The 21,724-nt window shown below is 39.4% G+C and overlaps 1 protein-coding gene and 2 pseudogenes across 3 annotated transcripts; 1 reads left to right on the forward strand and 2 right to left on the reverse strand.

The window, feature by feature from the left end:
- Positions 1–75: 75 nt before the first annotated feature.
- LOC144665688 (protein fem-1 homolog B-like) lies at positions 76–3,686 on the reverse strand. Its single transcript, XM_078526976.1, has one exon. It carries the CDS (start codon positions 3,475–3,477, stop codon positions 1,531–1,533), a length of 1,947 nt encoding a protein of 648 aa, XP_078383102.1. The 5' UTR covers positions 3,478–3,686; the 3' UTR covers positions 76–1,530.
- Positions 3,687–8,911: 5,225 nt separating this feature from the next.
- LOC144665691 (protein fem-1 homolog B pseudogene) lies at positions 8,912–12,031 on the forward strand (annotated as a pseudogene). The gene is made up of 2 exons (XR_013573001.1): positions 8,912–11,402; positions 11,981–12,031. The product of XR_013573001.1 is annotated as a protein fem-1 homolog B pseudogene (transcript).
- Positions 12,032–13,034: 1,003 nt separating this feature from the next.
- Positions 13,035–20,405, reverse strand: LOC144665736 (galactosylgalactosylxylosylprotein 3-beta-glucuronosyltransferase 3-like; annotated as a pseudogene). Its single transcript, XR_013573009.1, has 5 exons — positions 20,368–20,405; positions 17,364–17,469; positions 15,935–16,546; positions 14,671–14,964; positions 13,035–14,347 (listed from the first exon to the last, which is right to left on the reverse strand). The product of XR_013573009.1 is annotated as a galactosylgalactosylxylosylprotein 3-beta-glucuronosyltransferase 3-like (transcript).
- Between the last annotated feature and the right edge of the window lie 1,319 nt (positions 20,406–21,724).

Here is a 21,724-nt window from a genome sequence, read left to right on the forward strand (position 1 = left end):
GGTACTTAGCAAAATGAATATTCAAACGCTGTGCGCGCGCGTTACACGTTTCAACCCTTATGGGTTTCTGGCTCACATTAATTTAAGGTGGATCAACACAGTTTCCGTGTGCTGCATGCTATTTGGATTCAATGCTGACATGAGTCTGAGTGCATGTGAGTCCAAGCGATCTGCTGTTTTATTGATACATGCTTTCTAACAAACCAGTCATTAGAATTTAAAGAAATTTTAAGTACCAGTATTTTTAAATACTCAGCAACTTATACATTTTTTTGTTTTACTTTTGCACTACCGGTAAAATTGATATCCCTGGGCTAACATTTTCAAACCAATTAAAGGGTATGTGTCACAAGCGCCATGCCTGTTGTTATGTTTAAAGGAACAGACTTATGTTACGTTTTCAAACTTGTCAGCAAGCATTGCCAGCCACTGTTTTGGTAAAAAAGTAAATTAAAATCAAATTACATTAGAATAGATATGATCAAACTGCAGTGTGACCTCAATAACACATTACACCACATTACTACTTTGTTGTAACTTATGCTACATTCTTTTACATTAGGTTTACAGATTAATAAAATTGTCTGTACTTCTCTCGGCTGCCAGAACTGAATGAATACAGTCAAACCTGTATTAAGGAGAACTCTTTATTTACATAAATTATGAAGCTGTCAGTGATTAAGATCCTGGGTCCAATTGCATAAAAGAACTTAAGCTTACACGTGTAAGTAGAATTTTGAGCATCTTTTCTCTGTGTCCTTTGGAATTTTTACACACAAGCATTGTGTTTCTCATACACCTTTGTCCACCTTTGGTTGATTTATTTATAATAGTGTGAAAGAAGACCAATGGGAACACAGGGAATGGTTGCAGAAAATCCCTCTATATGACTGGGTCTTGATAATTGCACGACTCAATTTCTTATTACTGAAACCTACCTAAACCTTTATTCACTGGTCACCTCTTTCTCCCATAACCTTAATTAACATTACTGTGAACTGATTGCCCAGTTGTTTGATGGGTAAACTTGTATTTAAAAGGAAACTTACATTACAAGGCTGACTACAAATAAACTAGGTTTACAGCAAGGCGCCAAAAAGTGTGACCACTTTTAATTTATTCACATTCTTCCGCGAGATTTAATCCAATCAGAAGTCAACTGGAACCTGTCCTTGGCTTCTGATTGGATGGTGGTTGCGCGAAAGAATGTGAATTAATTAAAGGTGGTCACACTTTTGGGCGCCTTGCTGTAAGTGTAAACTAAACCTATTATTTTTTCTGATATACTGGAAAAGTTTAAGTAGAACAAGTGCAGAACTTTATGATATTAACTTTAGCTAAGTAATACAATTTCAGTGGAGTAGCAATACAATCAAAGTACCATTTAATCAAATTCTGTTTAACATTTTAAATTTCTAATAGAGACAGAATAATGAAAATGACATAACTCAATTATTGTCTCAAAGAAAGCAGTTCATTGTATGCACATGTAGAGTGTACCTTGTGACATTCTTTTTTTAACACAGCCCTCTAATGTAAGCTAATGAATTTTTCAACTGTCTTGGGAACTACACCAAAATAAGACAGTCCAAATTTTCTTACAGCTCTGGCGGCAATACACTTTAACTCCAGTCTGCTTTTCACAGAAAGGATCCTGCGTGCCTCATCAGTTTCAGCGATATCCATAGCTGTTTTGCCTTCACTGTTGACTAGGTCCTCATGGACTCCTCCATCTAACAAGGTTTCCAACACATCCCTTAAGATTTGTAATCCTCCAGTACTGGGTTTAAAAGTCACAGCCAAATGAAGAGGAGTGTTGCCCTTGTTATTGACAGCATTGACATATCCACCAGCATTGATAATAAGCTTCATTGTCTCAACGCAAGGGAATTTACACACATCTCGGACATAATGTTCCTCTGTAGGGGTTTTGGACCAAACAGCCAAATGTAGCATGGTATTTCCATCAGTAGTACGAGGGTTTAAACGTAGAAACCTTTCAATGAGATCAAATACACAAGAGTTTTCCTTCTTTCTTGAATCCTGGACTTTGGCAAATATTGTCAAAAGGTACAATGCCCGATAGACCACATTCTCTAGTTCTTCACGGAGTAACTTAGCTTCATGTTCACCTTTTAACTTTTTGGACTGTACTTTATCTGTCAGTCGCTCATATTCACAGATGGCCCTTTCAAATACTTCTTCAATGTACTTCTGTCTCGGAAGACAATTTCTCTGCACCATGTGACAAAAGAAATCTGCAAATATCTTCAAGTCATCTGTGATTGGCTGATTACATCGCTGGCCTATCTCCATAGCATGCCCCCACAAACCAATGCATAGGTCAAAGTTCCCTGAGTCAGCAAACACCGCACCACGGTATCTGATTGGAAAGCGAAGTTCTGTGTTGTCGGTCCCAAGGATTCTTTCCCTGATTATAAGACCCTCCATGTGGATGGTATGATCATCACCTTCTAACAAGGCAAGTTCTGCAAGAGTTTGACTCTCTTTTCTATTCTGGTAAACTTCAAGAGGTTCCATCTGTTTTTTAAGAAGTGGATGTGAGTGGTCTTGAAACCTTTCTTCCATGCCACGTTTCATGTAGGAAAATGCCTTGTCAATGTCATAAACATCAGGCTCGTTAGCGATAGTGGCACCAAGGAGCTCTAGTCCTTCAATCCTCTGTTCCTTTGTACATTCTGGTCTCTTTATAAAATACTCAACCATTTCAATCTTGCAATCATTACTTGCTAAAAGGAGTGGTGTTAAACGTTGAATGTTTGGCAACTGGGACACTCCAAGAGCCAGCAGCTTATTGGCAATCTCAAAGTGTCCCCGTTCAACAGCATAATGAAGGACGGTGTTGCCTTGTTTGTCTTGGAGATCCATGTTTGCGTTGCGTTCGATAAGGTAGGTGACAACATTTATATGCCCATTGTAGCATGCTACCATCAGAGGGGTGTTCTCAAAGTTGTTACGAGCATTTACATCGGCCCCGTTCTCAACTAAACACCTCACAATATCAAGGCGTCCATCGTAAGCAGCCGCTCTCAAAGGAGTCGAATTTGTTATAGTTCTTCCGTCGACGTCCGCGTTTCGTTCGATTAACAGTTCCACAACATCAAGATGTCCAGTAGCAGCAGCGGCCCACAAAGGTGTACAACCCTCAATAACTTGATCGTCAACTTTCACAGTTCCTCGAGCTTCGATGTCCGCTTTGTATCTTAGAAGCATCTTCACAGAATCCAAGTTTCCATTGCGAGCGGCGATGATTAAAGGAGTGGTAATTTGGTCGCCATCTTTGGTTTTTGTTTCTAATGCGGTGCTTCTTTCGTTAATACTCATCCGTTGAAGAACATCACTGAGAACGACAACTGAGCCATCACGGGCAGCTTCATAAATTTTAGGCTTTGGATTGAGCATTTCACGCCATGATTGACCATCCATTGTACAAAGAAGCTTCCTAAAAATAGGCATGCGACAAGGAAGCGTTCGGATCCCTCAAGGAAAGTGAAACGACTTCGTATTGGTCGTACTTATCAAGAAAGAAGCTACGAGTCAAATTATAACTTCTTCGATAAAAATAGTCTTAACTTCTAAGTGTAGATCATCAAAACAACCGTTTCAAATGGTTTGATCGTCAATTTTCACCTGAAATGTTGAGACAAAGAAAGCACCCGCCATCTTTCATGAATCATACTGGCCTCCAGTCCTCCACGTCTTTTTCCCCCTACTACCTCAGGTCTCCCAACCTCATGATGTCCGATACATGATGTCCTAGTTAACTCTAGATAATTGGAGGTAGCATATTCGATCTTTTATGCTACCTCCAATTATCTAGAGTTAACTAGGAGAGTTTATGGTAGGAGAACATTAGCTAAATTACGTATTAGCAATCATAAGTTAATGATCGAACTAGGCAGATATAACAATACGCCCAGACATAATAGGCTCTGCCCGGTCTGTGACTGTAATAAAACCGAAGATGAAATTCATTTTCTCTTTTATTGTTCCAAATATGCAACAATAAGAGATAACTTTTACAAGACAATACAGCCTATCATCTTAAATGTCAGCCAACTACCAGTGCCTGACTTGATTTTAGAATTAATGAATTCTCCCGATCATTTTGTGACCATGCAATTGATTAAATTTATATCATCTTGTTTTGATTTACGTAACAAAATACTATCAATGTAATTAATTTTATATGAATCTTTTTTGTTTTTTACTATATATTATTATTTTATTATTTTTATTCTTATTATTACTAAATAAGTTTACGCTTTTGCAATATTGTAACAAATTTACAGTCATGCAAATAAAGCTTGTTGTTGTTGGTTGGCATCATACAGTTTAGCGTGAAACACGATCGCCCCTAAGAACGACTGCGTGGGAGGCTACATACAGTTATGATCAGTTATAATGTAACGGAACCTGGCTCTCGAGAAGAATACAGGTAAAATTATCCAACAAGCCAGAGACTGCTGCCCTTGCTCTGGTTCTACTCTCTGACGAACGCACCAAGGAGAGAGGCTCGAACGCACTAAGGAGAGAGGCTCGAACGCACCAAGGAGAGAGGCTCGAAAGCACCAAGGAGAGAGGCTCGAACGCACTAAGGAGAGAGGCTCGAAAGCACCAAGGAGAGAGGCTCGAAAGCACCAAGGAGAGAGGCTCGAACGCACCAAGGAGAGAGGCTCGAACGCACTAAGGAGAGAGGCTCGAAAGCACCAAGGAGAGAGGCTCGAACGCACTAAGGAGAGAGGCTCGAAAGCACCAAGGAGAGAGGCTCGAACGCACTAAGGAGAGAGGCTCGAAAGCACCAAGGAGAGAGGCTCGAACGCACTAAGGAGAGAGGCTCGAACGCACCAAGGAGAGAGGCTCGAACGCACTAAGGAGAGAGGCTCGAACGCACTAAGGAGAGAGGCTCGAACGCACCAAGGAGAGAGGCTCGAACGCACCAAGGAGAGAGGCTCGAACGCACTAAGGAGAGAGGCTCGAAAGCACCAAGGAGAGAGGCTCGAACGTACCCAGGAGAGTAACCTGCGATCAGGCGCTCTTTTTTCTCTTTTCGAACCTATGGGAAACACTCGCTAAGATATATCGGACCTATGCTGTGGAATCGAGTCCCAACTAACTAAAAAACTTACCGTCTCTGCAATCTTTTAAAAGACAGATCACTTCAACTAACCTTCCACTGAAAATTGAACACGGATGCGAAAACTGCGTTTTATGTAGTACATGATTTATTTTAAATACGAATTAGGCTATCCCAATAAAATGTTTCGTTTCCCATCGCCCGACCGACCCATTTTTTTCGAAATGCAAAAAAAAAAAAAAAATTCAGATTCACTAGTCAAAGAGTCAAGTACTTTAATTTTCAAGCACATGACTTTGTTTTATTGACAACATTTTGTATGATGTGATGTCCTTGTCTTTAATTAAACATCGATACTAAGTTTTTCAAAGGCTGTTTCGTGCCAAAGACATTAACGATTGTTCCAACAGTCTCAACTGAACCAAAATCTTTCGGTTCTGCATCTCCTGGCTTCTTAAAAGAACCCAGACCCCTTAATTAAGGTGTTCTTCATTCTTTTTTTTTTTTTTCGCCCGACCGACCGACCCACCATCACAAGAGACGGGGCGATGGGAAACGAAACATTTTATTGGTACGGCCATAACTTATTTTAAAATTGTTATTCAAATTATTTGTAAATAGCGTAGTTAAATTTTAGTTTGTTTTTATTGTAAATATTAATTTTAAGTCATTTTATTTTTGCCAACGAGGCAGCCGAGCCAAGAGGCGAGGCTGACTCGGCGGCAGAATCATAGAGCCGTGCGTGTATAGCCGAAAAAATCTCGCCTTGTGCGTAAGGGACTATTTTTTAACCATATTTGGGTGTAAGTTAACCCCATATTTGGGTTGTATTGTTCTTCCCAACTGGTTTCCAGTCTCTCACTCCTTGCTAAAGAGCAAATGACCAAAATGGCGTCCACGCGGCTAGCTGTTAAAATTTTCAATGTGGTTATTCACCCCCTTTTACGATAAATACACCTTTAAGAACTCTAAATGGAAAGAGAATACCCTACAGAATATTCGACCGCCGAAAAAATGAACATCAAGGTCTTCAAAGCGATGAAATAATCTTTAGATTTTGGAGTCCTTTGATTTACGAAGAGAGACCTGAAAATCAAAAGCGGACTGCTGACTTCAAATGGAGTTTTCTTGACTTACGAGAATGCTGAAGTCGGGTAAATGCTACCTTTTAGTGTTGATTGTGTTTATAGTAATTGTTTGAATACCAAATCAAATACCGTTTATATTTCATTTGGCACGCATGACCACGCATTTTCGCTCCGCGCAATACAAAGCGACGCTCACTAAAATTACTGCATGTCATACACGCAAGAAAGTCAAAAGTTTTTTGCTTCTAACGGCAAATGTAATTTTTACTTGAAAAATTTTGTCTCCAAATTTTCCTTGACCGTTTATGTTTTGTTTTCTGTTCATATTTTTGCTTGGGAATCGAGTTTTGTGTAACTGAACATGACACTTCGCATGCGAGACTGAAATCTGACCCGTCCATGCTGGATGACTGTCTCTGATTACTGTAAAGCGTCTTAGCAGTTTTGATTTTGGGAGTTGATTTATGAGAAGTTCTTTCTTGAAATGTAGCCTGCGTGGCAGGCGTAATAAGGGGAGGGTTTTTCCCCTCTCTCACTTTTTCTTCCCAACTCCCCCCTCCCTTCCCTTTCGACGCCTGCTACGCAGGCTACTTGAAATGCAACTATTCCTTTTGTGTTCGGAAACACTTTAACCATCGCGTGTTGTAATTTAAAAAGAGTGATTAAACCTCATTTAGTGCCCACATTTTGTGACATTTTTAACGTTGAAAAAATTAAAAGATTTTGTCAAGAGTTATCAATCTATGGTCATCTATCAAACCCGTAGCCTGCGTAGCAGACATCTGTGTACGTTTTTTTTTTAGTGCGTTTAAAAGAGTGCGCGATCGCGGGGAATACGCGCGCTGGAAACAACGGCGCCTGCTACGCAGGCTATCAAACCTGTGTCATTTATGAGCACCAGAGAAATGGCACTTTTTTCGCATATTACCTAAAATACAATTTACCATATTTTGGTCATTTCAAACAAATATAGTTCTATCGAAAACCATTCAGTATCTGTTCTTATGAACAAACATGAGTATTTCACTCGTTGGCAATTACCGATAGGTACAACAAGTTATTATTTTTATTTATTAGAGTGTTTCACTCTCGGCTAGACGTTTCTGGCCGTGGACAATTTGAGCGCTAGTGTTCAGTTTAATCAGGGAGGCATAATGTATCGGTCAATTCCAAAACCGCCCATCCCCCCCCCCCCCTGGGGAAATCCCCGGGCATTTGACTTTTTCGAAAAATTCTGGTCAAATTCCCCACTATGTGGAATTAAGAGGTCAAATGCCCCACGACTTAGGGCTTCACAGCTTCAATTAAGGTGGTCAAATTCCCCACCCTTTTCAGATTTGAAAGAAAAAAGTGATAAGCTACAACAAAGCGAAGAAAACATCGATGTTTACTTTCGCTCCGTATAGCTTGAAATCGCTCTTTCTAGCTCTGCTAATACGTTATCTGCGAAAGGTTTCTTAAAATATCTTATTGATATAAACACATTAAGAATATTCCCTTCTGACAAAAGATCCACACTTACATGTTTTTTGATAAAGGCAAAAGGATACTGTAACAAAAACAGAGGTGGAATCGCGGAATAACACGAGTACAGTGAACATTCGTAGTCTTAGAGAATGAACGGATGATGAAATCCTTTAATCTGAGAGCGATGACTCTTGTTTCTTCGATGGTCAAATGCCCGGCCTGGCGGGCGAAGTTTTCGGGAGTTTTGGGTCAAATTCCCCGCTATACGGAGCTAACCTAGAGTCAAATGCCCGGGGTATGCCCGGGAGGGGGATGGGCGGTTTTGGAATTGACTGATACATGAGAAGTCTTGATCTATTGCTTTATCCTGGAGAGAGTGACAGTATTCTGATTTTAGTTACCCATAAGTATGTCCTACGTAATGCTAACTGCAACCGATGTAACTTATTATCGCACACCCTATGAATTCATGTGAACATTGAGTGCCTACAAACTGCGAGTTATCGTGGTACGATAACTTCACTCGTACGATCAGTTCAACATAGCGAGCGACTAATTGTATCGACGGCTGTGGCTGATAAATAAACGCAAGCCATGATTTACTGTACTGAAGATTATTAAGGGAAAAAATCAGAATAAATATAAAGATATGGGATTGGATACAGCATTGAGATTGAGACGCAACGCAACCGGATATTATTTTGCCAAAGCTATTAAGTTTGAGCGTCAGTAACCGTCAAAGAGAAACAATTATGAAGCCAGGACATTTGAAAGTTTGTTTTTATGCTAAAACCAGACAGTCAACATTTATGGATAATAAAAATTGGCTAATCAGGCTAGCTTCAGTTGATTATTCAGATTTTGATTATTCTTACACTTCTCAGCCGGCAAAGTGAAACTTTACACCTTTACAGAGAACTGAGAACTTGAGAACTGGAGCTGGAATCCCGCTACTGTTTTGGGGGTGCTATACTGAGTAGCCACGCTTGATGAGGTCCATGCATGCAACTTCCTGTTTCCTCTGAAAAACCGGATAGGACAAAAGAGCTTGAAGGAATCATGCATAACTTGATAGACATGTAGACGGCTCATTGTTTGGATATAACGCAACAGCTTTTATGGTTTTCAAGACATATACGAGCAGAAATCAAAACATCTTGCTGATGACAGATCAAGAGACGGGTAGAAGTCATGCATGTACAAGCCATGTTTTGGCAAACTTCTGACAAAAAGTAGGTTAAGTATAAAACACATCTGTACCGTGACGACTGGATTTGTGAAAGTTTGCATTTCAAATTCACAAAGGTTATGACCTCGAAGGATAGCTGATAAGCAGCTTTCTAGGAAACAATAGACTTGTAGGCATTTCAGGCATTTATATTGACAAAATCAGTCACAGTTCGAATGAAATCTAAAGTTTTTCACAAAGTTTCCGTGTAAAATGGGTAATAATCACTCAAATAGCGAATATCCTAACCCCGAAACTAAAGTTCACGAAGCTGCCCGTGATGGCTCGGTTGTTGTTCTCAGTGATGTTCTTCAGCGGATGAGCATTAACGAAAGAAGCACCGCGTTAGAAACGAAAACCAAAGATGGCGACCAAATTACCACTCCTTTAATCATCGCAGCTCGCAATGGAAACTTGGATTCTGTGAAGATGCTTCTAAGATACAAAGCAGATATCGAGGCTCGAGGAACTGTGAAAGTTGACGATCAAGTTATTGAGGGTTGTACGCCTTTGTGGACCGCTGCTGGTACTGGACATCTTGATGTTGTGGAACTGTTAATCGCGAAGAACGCGGAAGTCGACGGAAGAACCAAGACTAACTCGACTCCTTTGAGAGCGGCTGCTTATGATGGACGCCTTGATATTGTAAAGTGTTTAGTTGAGAACGGGGCCGATGTAAATGCACGTAACAATGTTGGAGAAACCCCTCTGATGGTGGCATGCTACAATGGGCATATTAATGTTGTCACCTACCTTATCGGAAGCGGTGCAAATATAGATATCCAGAGCAAAAAAGGCAACAGTTCTCTTCACGAGGCTCTTTACAAGAATCACGTTCACATTGCTAAAGAACTGTTGGCTCTTGGAGCATCACAGGTGCAAAATGCTCAAGGTTTAACACCACTCCTCTTAGCTAGTAATAAAGGTCAAGTTGAAATGGTGGAGTATTTTATAAATAGACCAGAATGTACAAAGGAACAGAGGATTGAAGGGCTTGAGCTTCTTGGTGCCACTATTGCTAACGAGCCTGATGTTTATGACATTGATAAGGCATTTTCCTACATAAAACGTGGCATGGAAGAAAGGTTTCAAGACCACTCACATCCACTGCTCAAAAAACAAATGGAACCTCTTGAAGTTTATCAGAATAGAAAAGAGAGTCAAACTCTTGAGGAACTTGCCTTGTTAGAAGGTGATGACCATGCCATCCACATGGAGGGTCTTATAATCAGAGAGAGGATCCTTGGGACCGACAATACAGAGCTTCGCTTTCCAATCAAATACCGTAGTGCAGTTTTGGCTGACTCAGAGAAATACGATCTTTGCATTGGTTTGTGGGGACATGCAATGGAGATAAACCAGCGTTGCAATCAGCCAATTACAGATGATTTAGATTTTTTCGCAGCGTTATTTGGCGAGATGTTGGAAAAAAATTGTCTTTTGAGACCGATGTGTATAGGAATGTTTGAAAAACTGGTTTTAGAATGTGAGAGACTGACAGAAGAATCGCCATCCAGTCCAGGGGCCACGGAACGTGAAGTTATTTCTCTTAAAGAGGAACAAGAAAGATTAATTTATTGTGCTTTATATTTTTTATTGATATACACCAAAGTCCACATTCCAGACAATAGAGACGACACAAGCATTTCCTATTTAACTCAAAGATTTCTTTCCTTGAACCCTCGCACTCATGATGGAAATACGCTTCTACACTTGGCTGCGTGGTACAAAACTGAAATTAAAGACGACCATGTGCGACGTGTGTGCAAGCTTCCATGTGTTGAGACAATAAAGCTAATTATACACACAGGGTGTAATGTGAACGCCATTAACAACAAAGGAGACACTCCTCTTCACTTAGCTGTGGCTTTTAAACCCAACAACGAAGGCCGACAGGTTTTAAGAGATATTTTGGAGACCTTGTTAGATGGAGGAGTCCATGAAGACCTGGTCAACAGTGAAGGCAAAACAGCTATGGATATCGCTGAAACTGATGAAGCACGCAGGATCCTTTCTGTGAAGAGCAGACTAGAGTTAAAGTGCATTGCCGCCAGAGCTGTAAAACAATTTGGACTGTCTTATCGTGGTGAAGTTCCCATAACTGTTGAAAAGTTCATTAGTCTGCATTAGGATTGTTAAACAAAAAAGGACACTTGTATTATTGGGAGAAGCTTCGCTTCTTGGAAGCATTTCCTGCCATTTTGAAGACATTTTTATGTAAATATTCTTTGAATTATCGTGACTTGTTTTAAAAGGTCGCGCAGGACCCTTGCAGTCATTATTTATGTATTTATTTAAAGAGTATGCACGAACTGCGACGACTGAAGCCGAAAACAAACGACATATTCATGATATTGGCTGCGGTCACATCTGGACTGCTAACTATAGTTAACACGGCGTTAACTATATTTTGCTATTTCGGGAATGTGACCGCTTCTCCGTTCACCCTAACTATAGTTAGAAAATTTACGCCTCGCTGATCCAAAACAATACACACTAACTATAGTTATACCCAAACAGGGTTCATGGGTTAGTCTTAAAGGAGAAGTTCACTCCAGAATGGCCATTTATTTTTTTTACGCCAATAAAAAGTTTACACAAAGATATGTTTTTCACCAAAATTTCAGCCTCCAAAGTTCACTATAACCCTACGAAATCTTTCCCAAAACTCGACAACTGAACGCCGCCATCTTGGAGCTGGTAATGTATGCGTGACGTCAAAGAGCTCAGCCTGAAGTTTGGCGGGAAAATTTTTATTGTCAAAACTCCTTGTTTTTTTTTAATTTTTTGGAGCTCTGTTTGAGCAAAATGGAGCTGCACAAACAGGCGTTTTGACAAACAAATCCGCTACGAAAAAACAAGGAGTTTCGAGTATTTAAATTTCCCCGCCAACTTTAGGCTGAGCTCTTTGACGTCACGCATACATTACCAGCTCCAAGATGGCGGCGTTCAGTTGTCAAATTTTGGGAAAGATTTCGCAGGGTTATAGCGCACGTTGGAGGCTGAAATTTTGGTGAATAACATATCTTTGTGTAAACGTTTTTTTGGCGTAAAGAAAATAAATGGCCATTCTGGATCGGAGTGAACTTCTCCTTTAAGTTTACAAACGAAAAACCAATCAGAATGCGACAATTCTTTTCGCACGTGCAAGATGGACATAAGTATGCAAAACAAAGCATGAAGGAATGGAGAAAAAGAAAAACAACATGCCAAGAAATTTAAAGTACATATCACCAGTGTTAGCAAAAATAACGCTTGAATTCTTCGGCTTCTAGCATCCTTACTTCATTTTATTTTCTTCAACGCCGAGATGCCGTGCAAAAATAGAAAAAATAGAAGAACAACTAGACACAGATCAACAACAAGGGCTGTCATGAACTAATTTAAATTTGAAATTATTCAAAAGCTAATCAGAACTAACTATAGTTGTAGCACGTTTCAAAGCTTAGATTTCACATTTCTACTCTCTTTAAAGCCATAAACTCCAAGCAGTTTTTGAAATCGAAAATTTCGTTCTTGTCAGAACACAAAAGAGGTTATGATTTATCACTAGGTTATATAATCATTTAATCCGGTGTGCTGTTCTAGCTGAAAACTTGGACACAAAATCGCATTATCTGCAGTTAAACTTTTAAGAGCTTCTTACATCACAGTCAACAGTCATCTCTCAGTAAAAGGACAATCATGATGTAATTCCATCATCCCCTAATATCCTTGATAATTTTTTTAGAGGAATCGATATTCAAAATTTAGCGAATTAAAGCTTTTCAAGATAGCACCCCGTCAGGAAATTTGGCTAATGAATTTATTAATGAGCAAGGGTCCTGCACGACCTTAAAACACATCAAAACAGTCTCGATATATATTACTGGATCCGTATAACCAAAGATAAACTATTGTTTTTGCCCAAGCTTGTTTGGTACTTATGTTGAAATATTGACTTTTTCGTTCATTGGCGAACCGAGATTGATTTGTCCGCTATGAACCCAAAAATGAACAATGTCAACATTTCTACATCTGCACCGAACAAGCTTTATCAAAAAAGATTTTTCTTTTATAATAACAAGGAAAAATTTCTCACACCGGGAGAAACTGCCAAAGTGCCCAGTGTTTATGAGAAAAATTATTACCAATGAATGAGACACAGTTGGAAATTGAATGTCAATTTATTTGTGCTGTCAATTACTTTCATTTCTATAGCTGTTAAAAAAATTAAACAAATAATAAGTTAAAATTTTTTTCTTCATCAAAGATGCTTTTTTAATTGCTTGTTTTCTAGAGTTGCGCGCATCAGGAGAACAAAAAGTTCCAGTGTTTTGAGAGACGAAATGAAGGTATTGTTAAGAATAGGTGCAGATATAGCATGTGCGAACATCGTCAACATCACTAGTCGAACAGCATCCAGTGAACTACATCAAAACTAACGAGGGCCGAATTCTGTTTCTCGCAGACTAACGTACATCGCTGCCAGGCTTGTAAGGATACTTAAAATTTTAGCTTTTAGTTGCTGTTACAATGTAAACACGCGCTGCTTTCCGCTCATTTTTCAGCGACCATACATTCAGAAACCATCAGAGCAAATGCTGCATTATATTACCGCTGCCAAACAGACACAAGCCTTAATACATGATTAACAATGGTTAAATGCATGATTCTGTGCCAAGTGATGGTAACCGCTGCAACAAGCATGACGCCCTTAGGATTGCTAATTGCAAAGGTGGTGAAAGTTTTGTCGCCACTTAGTCAGCGGAAATTTTCCGTTTTTGGACAAACTAGGTAGTCTCTTTAATTGTCTTTCACCTTTCCTACACGCCCCAACTAGGTCGGACAGTTTGATTGTGCGGCACACTCTCCCCCTCTCCGGGCGGCCTTTGAATTCTCTTGCAATACATACTTTACTTGTTATTTTTTTTTTTGTATTCTTAAGGAAGAGGATATTTTAGCCTCAAATACCGAATGATTCCTGGAATTCTTTTAACGACGCAAATTAGAAAATAAAAAAATGCTGTAGCCTAAGACGAGCCATGGCCTAAAGCTTACCCATATTTACAAAATAATTTTTTACTATACGTCGTGTCTGTAAATGTCTTTCTGTAAATTATTATTTCTGCGAAACACGAGTGGTTAACCCTTGACTGAATTCCTGGCTAAGCTAAAGAAAGCTGTCACATGAGCGACTTAGTGATAATTGAACTGGAGACCGTTGGAATACAGTCTGAGATGTGAGCCATTACAGCTACTGTATCTTCCCAGCATATCGGCAGCCTGTTTTTCAAGGCCAGAGTTTGCTGACCAAACCTCGTGGAATGTCACAGATTTGAATAAGAAGCTCAATAATTTGACATTGACCAGTTGCATTGGCTATGTCTCTACTTCGGGATTTGAAGGTTTTCCTTTCTTGATGAGTTGTTTTTCTCCATTGATGTTAACGATCGGCGTCTCCGTCCTCGTGTGCCACACATATATCTAGAAGGTAATGATAAGAAAGATATCACAGGCACATCATTATTTCTTTGTTCATCATGAGGTGCGATGAGGTGCACTAAGCCTACATACCAGGCGCACTAGTTATCTTAAAGTTGAGTGCATGACCACTATCAATAACATTTACTTAAAGGAAAGACATGACAGAAAACTTGATTGTTAGGAAACCAGAGGACGAAGATTCCTTTTCAACCCCTTGCGTTGGTGCTTCGAAATCTACGTTCAAATTTTAATTGGAGCTAGTTGTCCCTTAGTGGCCTCCCTGCCCAACAGACCGCGGTGCACTTTATCCCTACGTTGCTTACCTTTAAACAATTTCCCGCCTTCGGTTCCATCTCCTCCATAGTTGTGACCTGTTCTAAGAACGACGTCTCCAGGAAACCCGGTCTGACATCAGGATCAAAGCGAGCAGTTGGTCTATCCACCAGCAGCTTTCTCAAGTTTATCGCAAAAGCTGCCATATCAATTGGAAAAGTCCTAAATGGTTTCCAGTTTGTGTGGAATCCGACCACGTGACCATGTTTGCAGATGGGTCCAGCCCACCTCGCCGCTCCAGTGAATGCTACAGGCCACACTCCAACTGTCTGTATACCCCGCATCTGGTGAAGAAAAAAAAATCCTGTTACCGTGGACTGCAGTAATGAATGAATGAATGAATGAATGAATGACTTTATTATCGTCAAAAATGTTAGCTGAGGGGAAAAGTCCCCTCACTTTGTGGACACCTGACTAACTTTCCCTATCATGTACACTACATAATTAGAAAAGTTAAAAGAATAAAAAAGGAAAAGTATCTTTTGTGAAAAAAGAATACATGGCGAAAAGAAATACATGGCTAAAAAAAGACAATACATGGCTAAAAAAAGACAATACATGGCTAAAAAAGAATACATGGTAAAAAAAGACTATATACATGGCTAAAAAAGACATATACATGGCTAAAAAAAGATATATACATGGCTAAAAAAAGACTAATATACATGACTATATAATGGACGGCGGTTGTACATAGACAAAAAATGGCAGGTACTCGATCGGATCATCTCTTCCAAACCGCAAGGCTATCAAAAACAGTCTTCAATTTTCCCATACTATCAAAGGACGGAATCCACTAGAGATATAAATTTTACTTCAAAGCTATTATAATATTTGCCATTTATTGTAACGAGAAAGTGGTCTTATCGATAGAGGGATTTTCACTTTAGAGTTTGCTTTAGCATTACTGCACTTATTGATTGATTTAAAATCTCGCGCCACTTTCTTAATCAGTTACAAGTAAAACCAAAACCAATCATAACTCGCTCACACAGAGGTTTTCCTGCGCTTCATGCAGAATACATGTATTTGCTTGGATTTTTTATTGGTAGACTGAATTGCCCGTGTCCTTTGTGATTAGACAGAGTGAGTACTTTGGTACTGTTTTGGTTTTGGTTTTACGACACTCATCGAAAATCGCTTTAATCATGGCCAATTTAGATCACTTTACCATGAAGTTAGTTTTGCTCAATCCATGACAAAATATATACTGAACTTATAATTAATTTAAACCGTTTTGAAGTGCAATCTTACCTCTTCAAATATTCTAATGTCGTAAGTATTATCATCATCAGCGAAGTAAACCACTCCTTTTGTTTCATTAGCTTTCACATTCGTGCGCAGCCAATCAAGTGCTATGTTCCGTTGCTCCACACCTCTAGACTTAGTCCACCGCGGTTTATTTCTCGATCTTCTCATCTCCACTGGAGTTCGTATATTCAAATGAGTGTACTTAAGACCGCAGTTTGTTAAAAACCTTTTTACGAGGTTTGTCTTTTCGTGCGAATCCTCGACAACTATCCAGTGAAAATTTTTCACGTGTTTCAAAGTTTGCGCTAAACGCGTAAGTTCAGCTTTTTGTAGAAAACGTCTGTATGTTGGAGTTATGGCATAAATGGTAGGTAGCTTTGGATCCCAGCCAGCCTTCTGAAAAGCAATTCTTTCTTCCAAATCTTTTAATTTGGCCTGAAGTTCTTGTTGAAGTAGTTTCTGATCTTCAATTCTAGTTTTACTTGACAGCGAAACCTGATCCTTAGTTTCACTAAATTGTGTGTGGACATTGGCAGCGAAAGAGGACTGTGGTAGGTACTGTATGTGAAGGATTTCTTTTGAGCAGTCGAGAATCGTACTGACTTATGTACAGAGCTGGGGAGACAAAAGGTCACAGTCAGTAAACTCATACCCTTTTAAAGAACTGAGAACCTCAAAAACCATACCAATACGCTGTAGCTTTGAAAGTCATTGTTACAGCATTTGTACAAATTGCACTAGTCAGTGGGAATAATCATTCACTGATCCTACTGGCTTAATGAGGCCCTACTACCCTCTCAGAGAATCATCCGCTTTTTATATAATTTAAAGACCAGTGTAATGCTACTCCTTCTGCAAAGCTGAACAAGATTCTAATATAAATGAATACAGACAGGTTGCCCTAAAATTTTGCGATTCGGATTTCTTAGATGTGTCAATTGACGCTTCCCATTACTATAGCTGCAGTGATCTTGATTCAAACAGGTAGCTCATCCGCATGTTTGCTGTTTGTATAGTGTTCAAGACATTCATGATATGGTAGGAAGCATGCTTGCAAGGAAACATGCTTGCAAGCCACTGCATGTGTTAAGCCGTCTCCGACCTATTTCGTTCCCTCGAAAATAAAAAAAAGGGACAGGAGACGGCTGCACTAGACCGCACATGATTTCCTTACTTTGTCTGAAAGAACACTGACCTCGGAGATTTAGTCATGAGTTGGCAGTAAAGCCGGAATAAAGTACGCAAATCAGTACTCGTATTCATAATTGCCAACAGCTAACAAACGAACATTCAATTAATTCTCTTACGTCTGTGATCTAAAGAGCTTCAAATTATTTTTTTTATGTTATTTTAATTCTCAAATACCTTTACATAGCTGGGAAACGCCATGGAAAAGTAGTCAGTTGCAGCTAAATTCGCTTTTTCGGCTTACCTTTAATACTTGTGTTTTCTAAAACTTGTTGTAGAATCTTCGTTATGATTCCAATTCCAAACAGAACTCCAAGAAAAGCTACATATTTGATAACACCACGAAACATCTGCAAATTCAATAGAAATCACGAGATTAGTACGGTTTTTTTGCAAGTAAAATGTCGAGTAAACTGGAGTATGTTACGAAAATAATCGACTGCATGAGTATCATTATCGCAGTTAGTTGAGTTGTAACTGGCCGCAGTCTGTGAATCAAGGCCACTTTGCCAAACATTTGTTGTTTAGTTAGGCCAAAGATCCAGTTCAAGCTAATATTTCCGCTAGATGATCTTTAGAGCTCATCTTGGTGTTTACAACAATGAACATTATAAAAATGGCGAAGTAAACACACAAATTTCCGACCCACATAACCGGTGCTTATCCCGCTTAAAAGAAACAGCGCCCGGCTGGTATATGGCAATTTTGTATGTCCTGTAGCTTGCTATAATCGTGCTTGATTATCTTTCAGTAGAAAGAGAAAAAACACCAAAAGTGGCGAAAACAAAGAAATATTAACTTAAAAGAAAAACATAATAATTAGAAGATTTAAAATTTTACCAGCATGGCAATTTTGATTTGTTGACATCCTGTCACAAAATCATGTCGACATTTGATGAACTGAAATGCACTTCACCCTTTTAATTAATCCTGTACTCCTTCTCCAAACAACTTGTTCTATTTTGGCATTTAAATTTGGAAATACGACATGGAAGTGAGAAAAGAGAACGTTCGATAATCAGCTGGAACAGCTATGTTGCTTCTTCTGCTGGCGGGTTGGATGCTAGTGCAACGCCAGGTTACCCCTTGGAACAGCCGGACCTACAGTACACACGCCTGACTATCAATTGACCGATTCCTTGGTGGAGAGAGGCACTGTGAGAGTAAAGTGCTCTTTATCCAAGAACACAACACGTTATGCAACCTAGCTTTCTTGTAAATGACGCGGTAAACTAAACCGGGTCAAGGGTTTTTCTTACGTTGCTGTACTCAACAGTGTGGTCAACTATATTAAATTTTATTCAAGAACTGAATCAATGGAGTGTAAGGATTATTATTCGTTAGCTTCAGTTTTAAGGTTCGTTGTTTAAAGGCTGTGCAACAACGAAAATGGCGGATGCACTGGTTAAAGGGTTTGATATTTTCTAGACTACGAGCGGTCCTTATCGAGCGATCGAGCGAGAAAAGAAATAAAATCGAGAGGAATATGGGCTAGCAAACTGCTTGTAGTGTTGACATTGTAGTGATCTAACTATGTCAATGGTACAGTCGTTTCATAAACATTCCTGCCTGTTCCAGGCTCTCGGTTTGTGGGGAGAGCGAAAAAAGCGTGAAAGCGAGGAAAAATAGGGGCGACGGAGGCTTGCTCGCCCGCGTTTTTTGCTCTCCCGCAACTACCGAGAGCCTGGAATTTCGAACAGGTTACGTACGAACATTTCAAGACTGAATACAAAAAACATCATAAACACAGCAGAAATGATTACAGACAAGCCATTTGTGAGTACTGGAAACCGTCCCAATTTTACTGATTTCTGATCAGAAACCGATGTAACTTCCCCCCTTTTTAAAGTCAATAAAAGACTCGCATCTCAAAGATGGTCCTAATCTTACCAAAGAGGTCTGAGAAAACGTTAATAAACTCATTGCAGTTGACCGTTCAGTTTGCCAGGCGTGTAAAATCAGCGTTTAAACTATTATAATATTAGAAAACTGACAATAACATGAATTCACGCGGCGGAGTTAAAACATTCAGTTAAACTAACAAGCGAGACAAACAGAGAACTCAAGCGTAGAACAAGTTAATAACGCGTTAATTACCGTCTCGTTGAAGACTCCAAAGCGTAGCATTATGATCATTGAAGTATCAAAGAAAAGAACACTTTCGCGCTATGTTGATCTATTCTCCTTTTCTTATTGGCGATGTCATTTTAAACAAAGATGTAAAAGATCAACAAAGCGTTGTTACCTACCATTAAAAAAGTCGTTGTATAACGTAATATTTCCCTATGTCCGCACAATAATTTTCAGTATTTCTTCGGATGTTTCCTTCGTGCGAACGTTAATTGACTGATGGTATTTTTGTCTTTATCCTTGCGATTATTTTAGTTTCGCAGGAGCCTTTGATATGTTCGTCATCAGCTGAGAGCACATGGGTTTTCTTTCTTTTAGCAGGCACCAATCACATTTGTAAAACAACCTGTCAGCTAGCTCCATTTAAACCGGTACCAGTATCGCCTTTATACCTTTTAACAGCGGACAGCGGATTTTTTTTTCAACGCGAGAATCCAGGCACTTAAAATAAGACAAATGTTTGAAATATTTTTTTAAAACGAGTTCTTTTTTTCGTTCTAAATAATCAAAAAGCATTATAGCAAGACACCGAGGAACCCCGTGTCAGTTCTCATTTGTAAACAAATTTAGCTAATTTAAAGTATACAAATGACAGCTTTATGGTTTTACCGACTAAACCCGGCCCATTGAATCCATTTGGTTGGTTTGAGCGAAGAAATTTTCAGAAGTCTGTCTAAACTAAGATCTCTTTAAAAAGATCTCTAAACTTCTTACCGCTCTTAGAAGGCGTAAAATTAAATTCAAATTCTTCTCCATGACGACAGATACCAAATCTAATTAATTGTTTTGATCGTATATATATTGATCTCCTAGCTTTGGTTACCTAGCGCCAAGTCTTCTGTTAGTGCATGTCAGATTCAGCTCGACATAAGAATCTTAATTTACGCTACCATCCGTTTACTTGCTGATAAATAACTATTTCCTAGCTTCATAATTATTATGGAAAATACTTGCTGTTAAAACTGATCACATTAGTAAGCGGCAGGGTCGTAGATATCTAATCAGTCAAAACACTTGAACACAATGTCCAGCGCTGCGAAAGGGCGACTAAATCGGACGTCTCGACATAAAGTGCAAAAATCCAGACGGAAAAAGATGTTCAAAAAACTTCCACATACCGGCAACTCCATAACCGCGGACAGCCGCTCTGTCGAGAGAAAAGGAATAAAAGCGCGCATGCGCAGCCTATAAGCAACCGTGTTTGATTACAGTGTTTTTTCATGATCTCATATCCGGGCCTTTCTCGGCGTTCAAACGGTCTCTTGTTTCTGCTTGTTTACAGCGGCCCTGTATTATAAGAATTAGAAATTTGGTCATATTTGATTATTATGGTGTATTTTGGCAAAAATTGAACATTGGCTTGCCAGAGAATTTTAATTTTCAAAACAACCACCCTTCGGCTAAAAAAAACTACAACGAGCCTCCTTAAGTGGCGGATTTTGTACCTTGTTCACTGATGATTTGAAGGGGTCAGAAAATTAATAAAATGGGGGTTTTGATATTAAAAGAAATTACAAATCGGTTAAGTACTAGGCCAATAACGGTATTCCAGCATCTTTCCAGCTCTTCTACTTTGACGGGTCATTACTACAAATCTTTATCAGCTGATTCTACAATAATGGTATGAAATTAATGCCCAATGATTGGCTGAATATGTTGTGACTATTTTCATGCCGTCAGTGGTTACTATACAACAATATAACACTGTCAAAAATACCCTAAATTGTGGCTTTCTGTGCTTATAGACTTCAACAACAACTGGTGACGTCCTATTTTATAGTATGCGACCATTGTTCAGACATGTTAGAGATGACAACTTCCTGCAAAGTATAAATATAAAATTCATACGAAGGGTATCAGAGCCACCTTATATATTTGAAAATTTCTGTCCCTTCTGTCGTTTGCAAAGTCTGAGGTGATTGGACTAAGCAAACCTATTGAAGCGACAGAGGCGACAGAGACGATCGGGGCGATCATATGAGTACCAGCCTTAAGCAATAACAAGAGGAAAAAATGACAAGCGAAAACTACATAACTAGCAAGCGAGGATCCTCACTTGCTAGTTATCGCCCCGGTGTTGTTGTTTGGTAAGGTACTAAAGGCGCCGTACATTTCCTCGTGCTAGGTTTTACCATAATTTGTGACCGTCTGTTGGGTTTGCTTAAATATTGTGTTTTTATACTTTTATCATTTTATATTTATATTTTAGCAGGATAGTTTAGGCAGGGCGACGACGACGCCGACAGTGGCGAGCCAGGACCAATGGGAGTGCGGGAGCCAAGCGCCGAGAGGAAGGAAGGGGAGACGAAGAAGTGAAAATGGCCAGACAAGGTGGCGAACGCCAGCACCAGCCAACTTGACGGTCAACACAAATCTCAGTTGATGCACAAAATGGTATGAAATTAATGCCCAATAATAAAGTTATCGAACATGATTGCATAACGAGGATTCCCGACAGTTAAAGGTAAAAGTACT

The sequence above is a fragment of the Oculina patagonica genome, chromosome 9 (assembly GCF_052425735.1).
Source record: "Oculina patagonica isolate OP01 chromosome 9, crgOcupat, whole genome shotgun sequence".
In the NCBI taxonomy this organism is placed as follows: Eukaryota; Metazoa; Cnidaria; class Anthozoa; order Scleractinia; family Oculinidae; genus Oculina; species Oculina patagonica.

Excerpts from the sequence above, each read along its gene's own strand:
- LOC144665688 (XM_078526976.1), bottom strand. The coding sequence starts at position 3,477 with ATGCCTATTTTTAGGAAGCTTCTTTGTACAATGGATGGTCAATCATGG.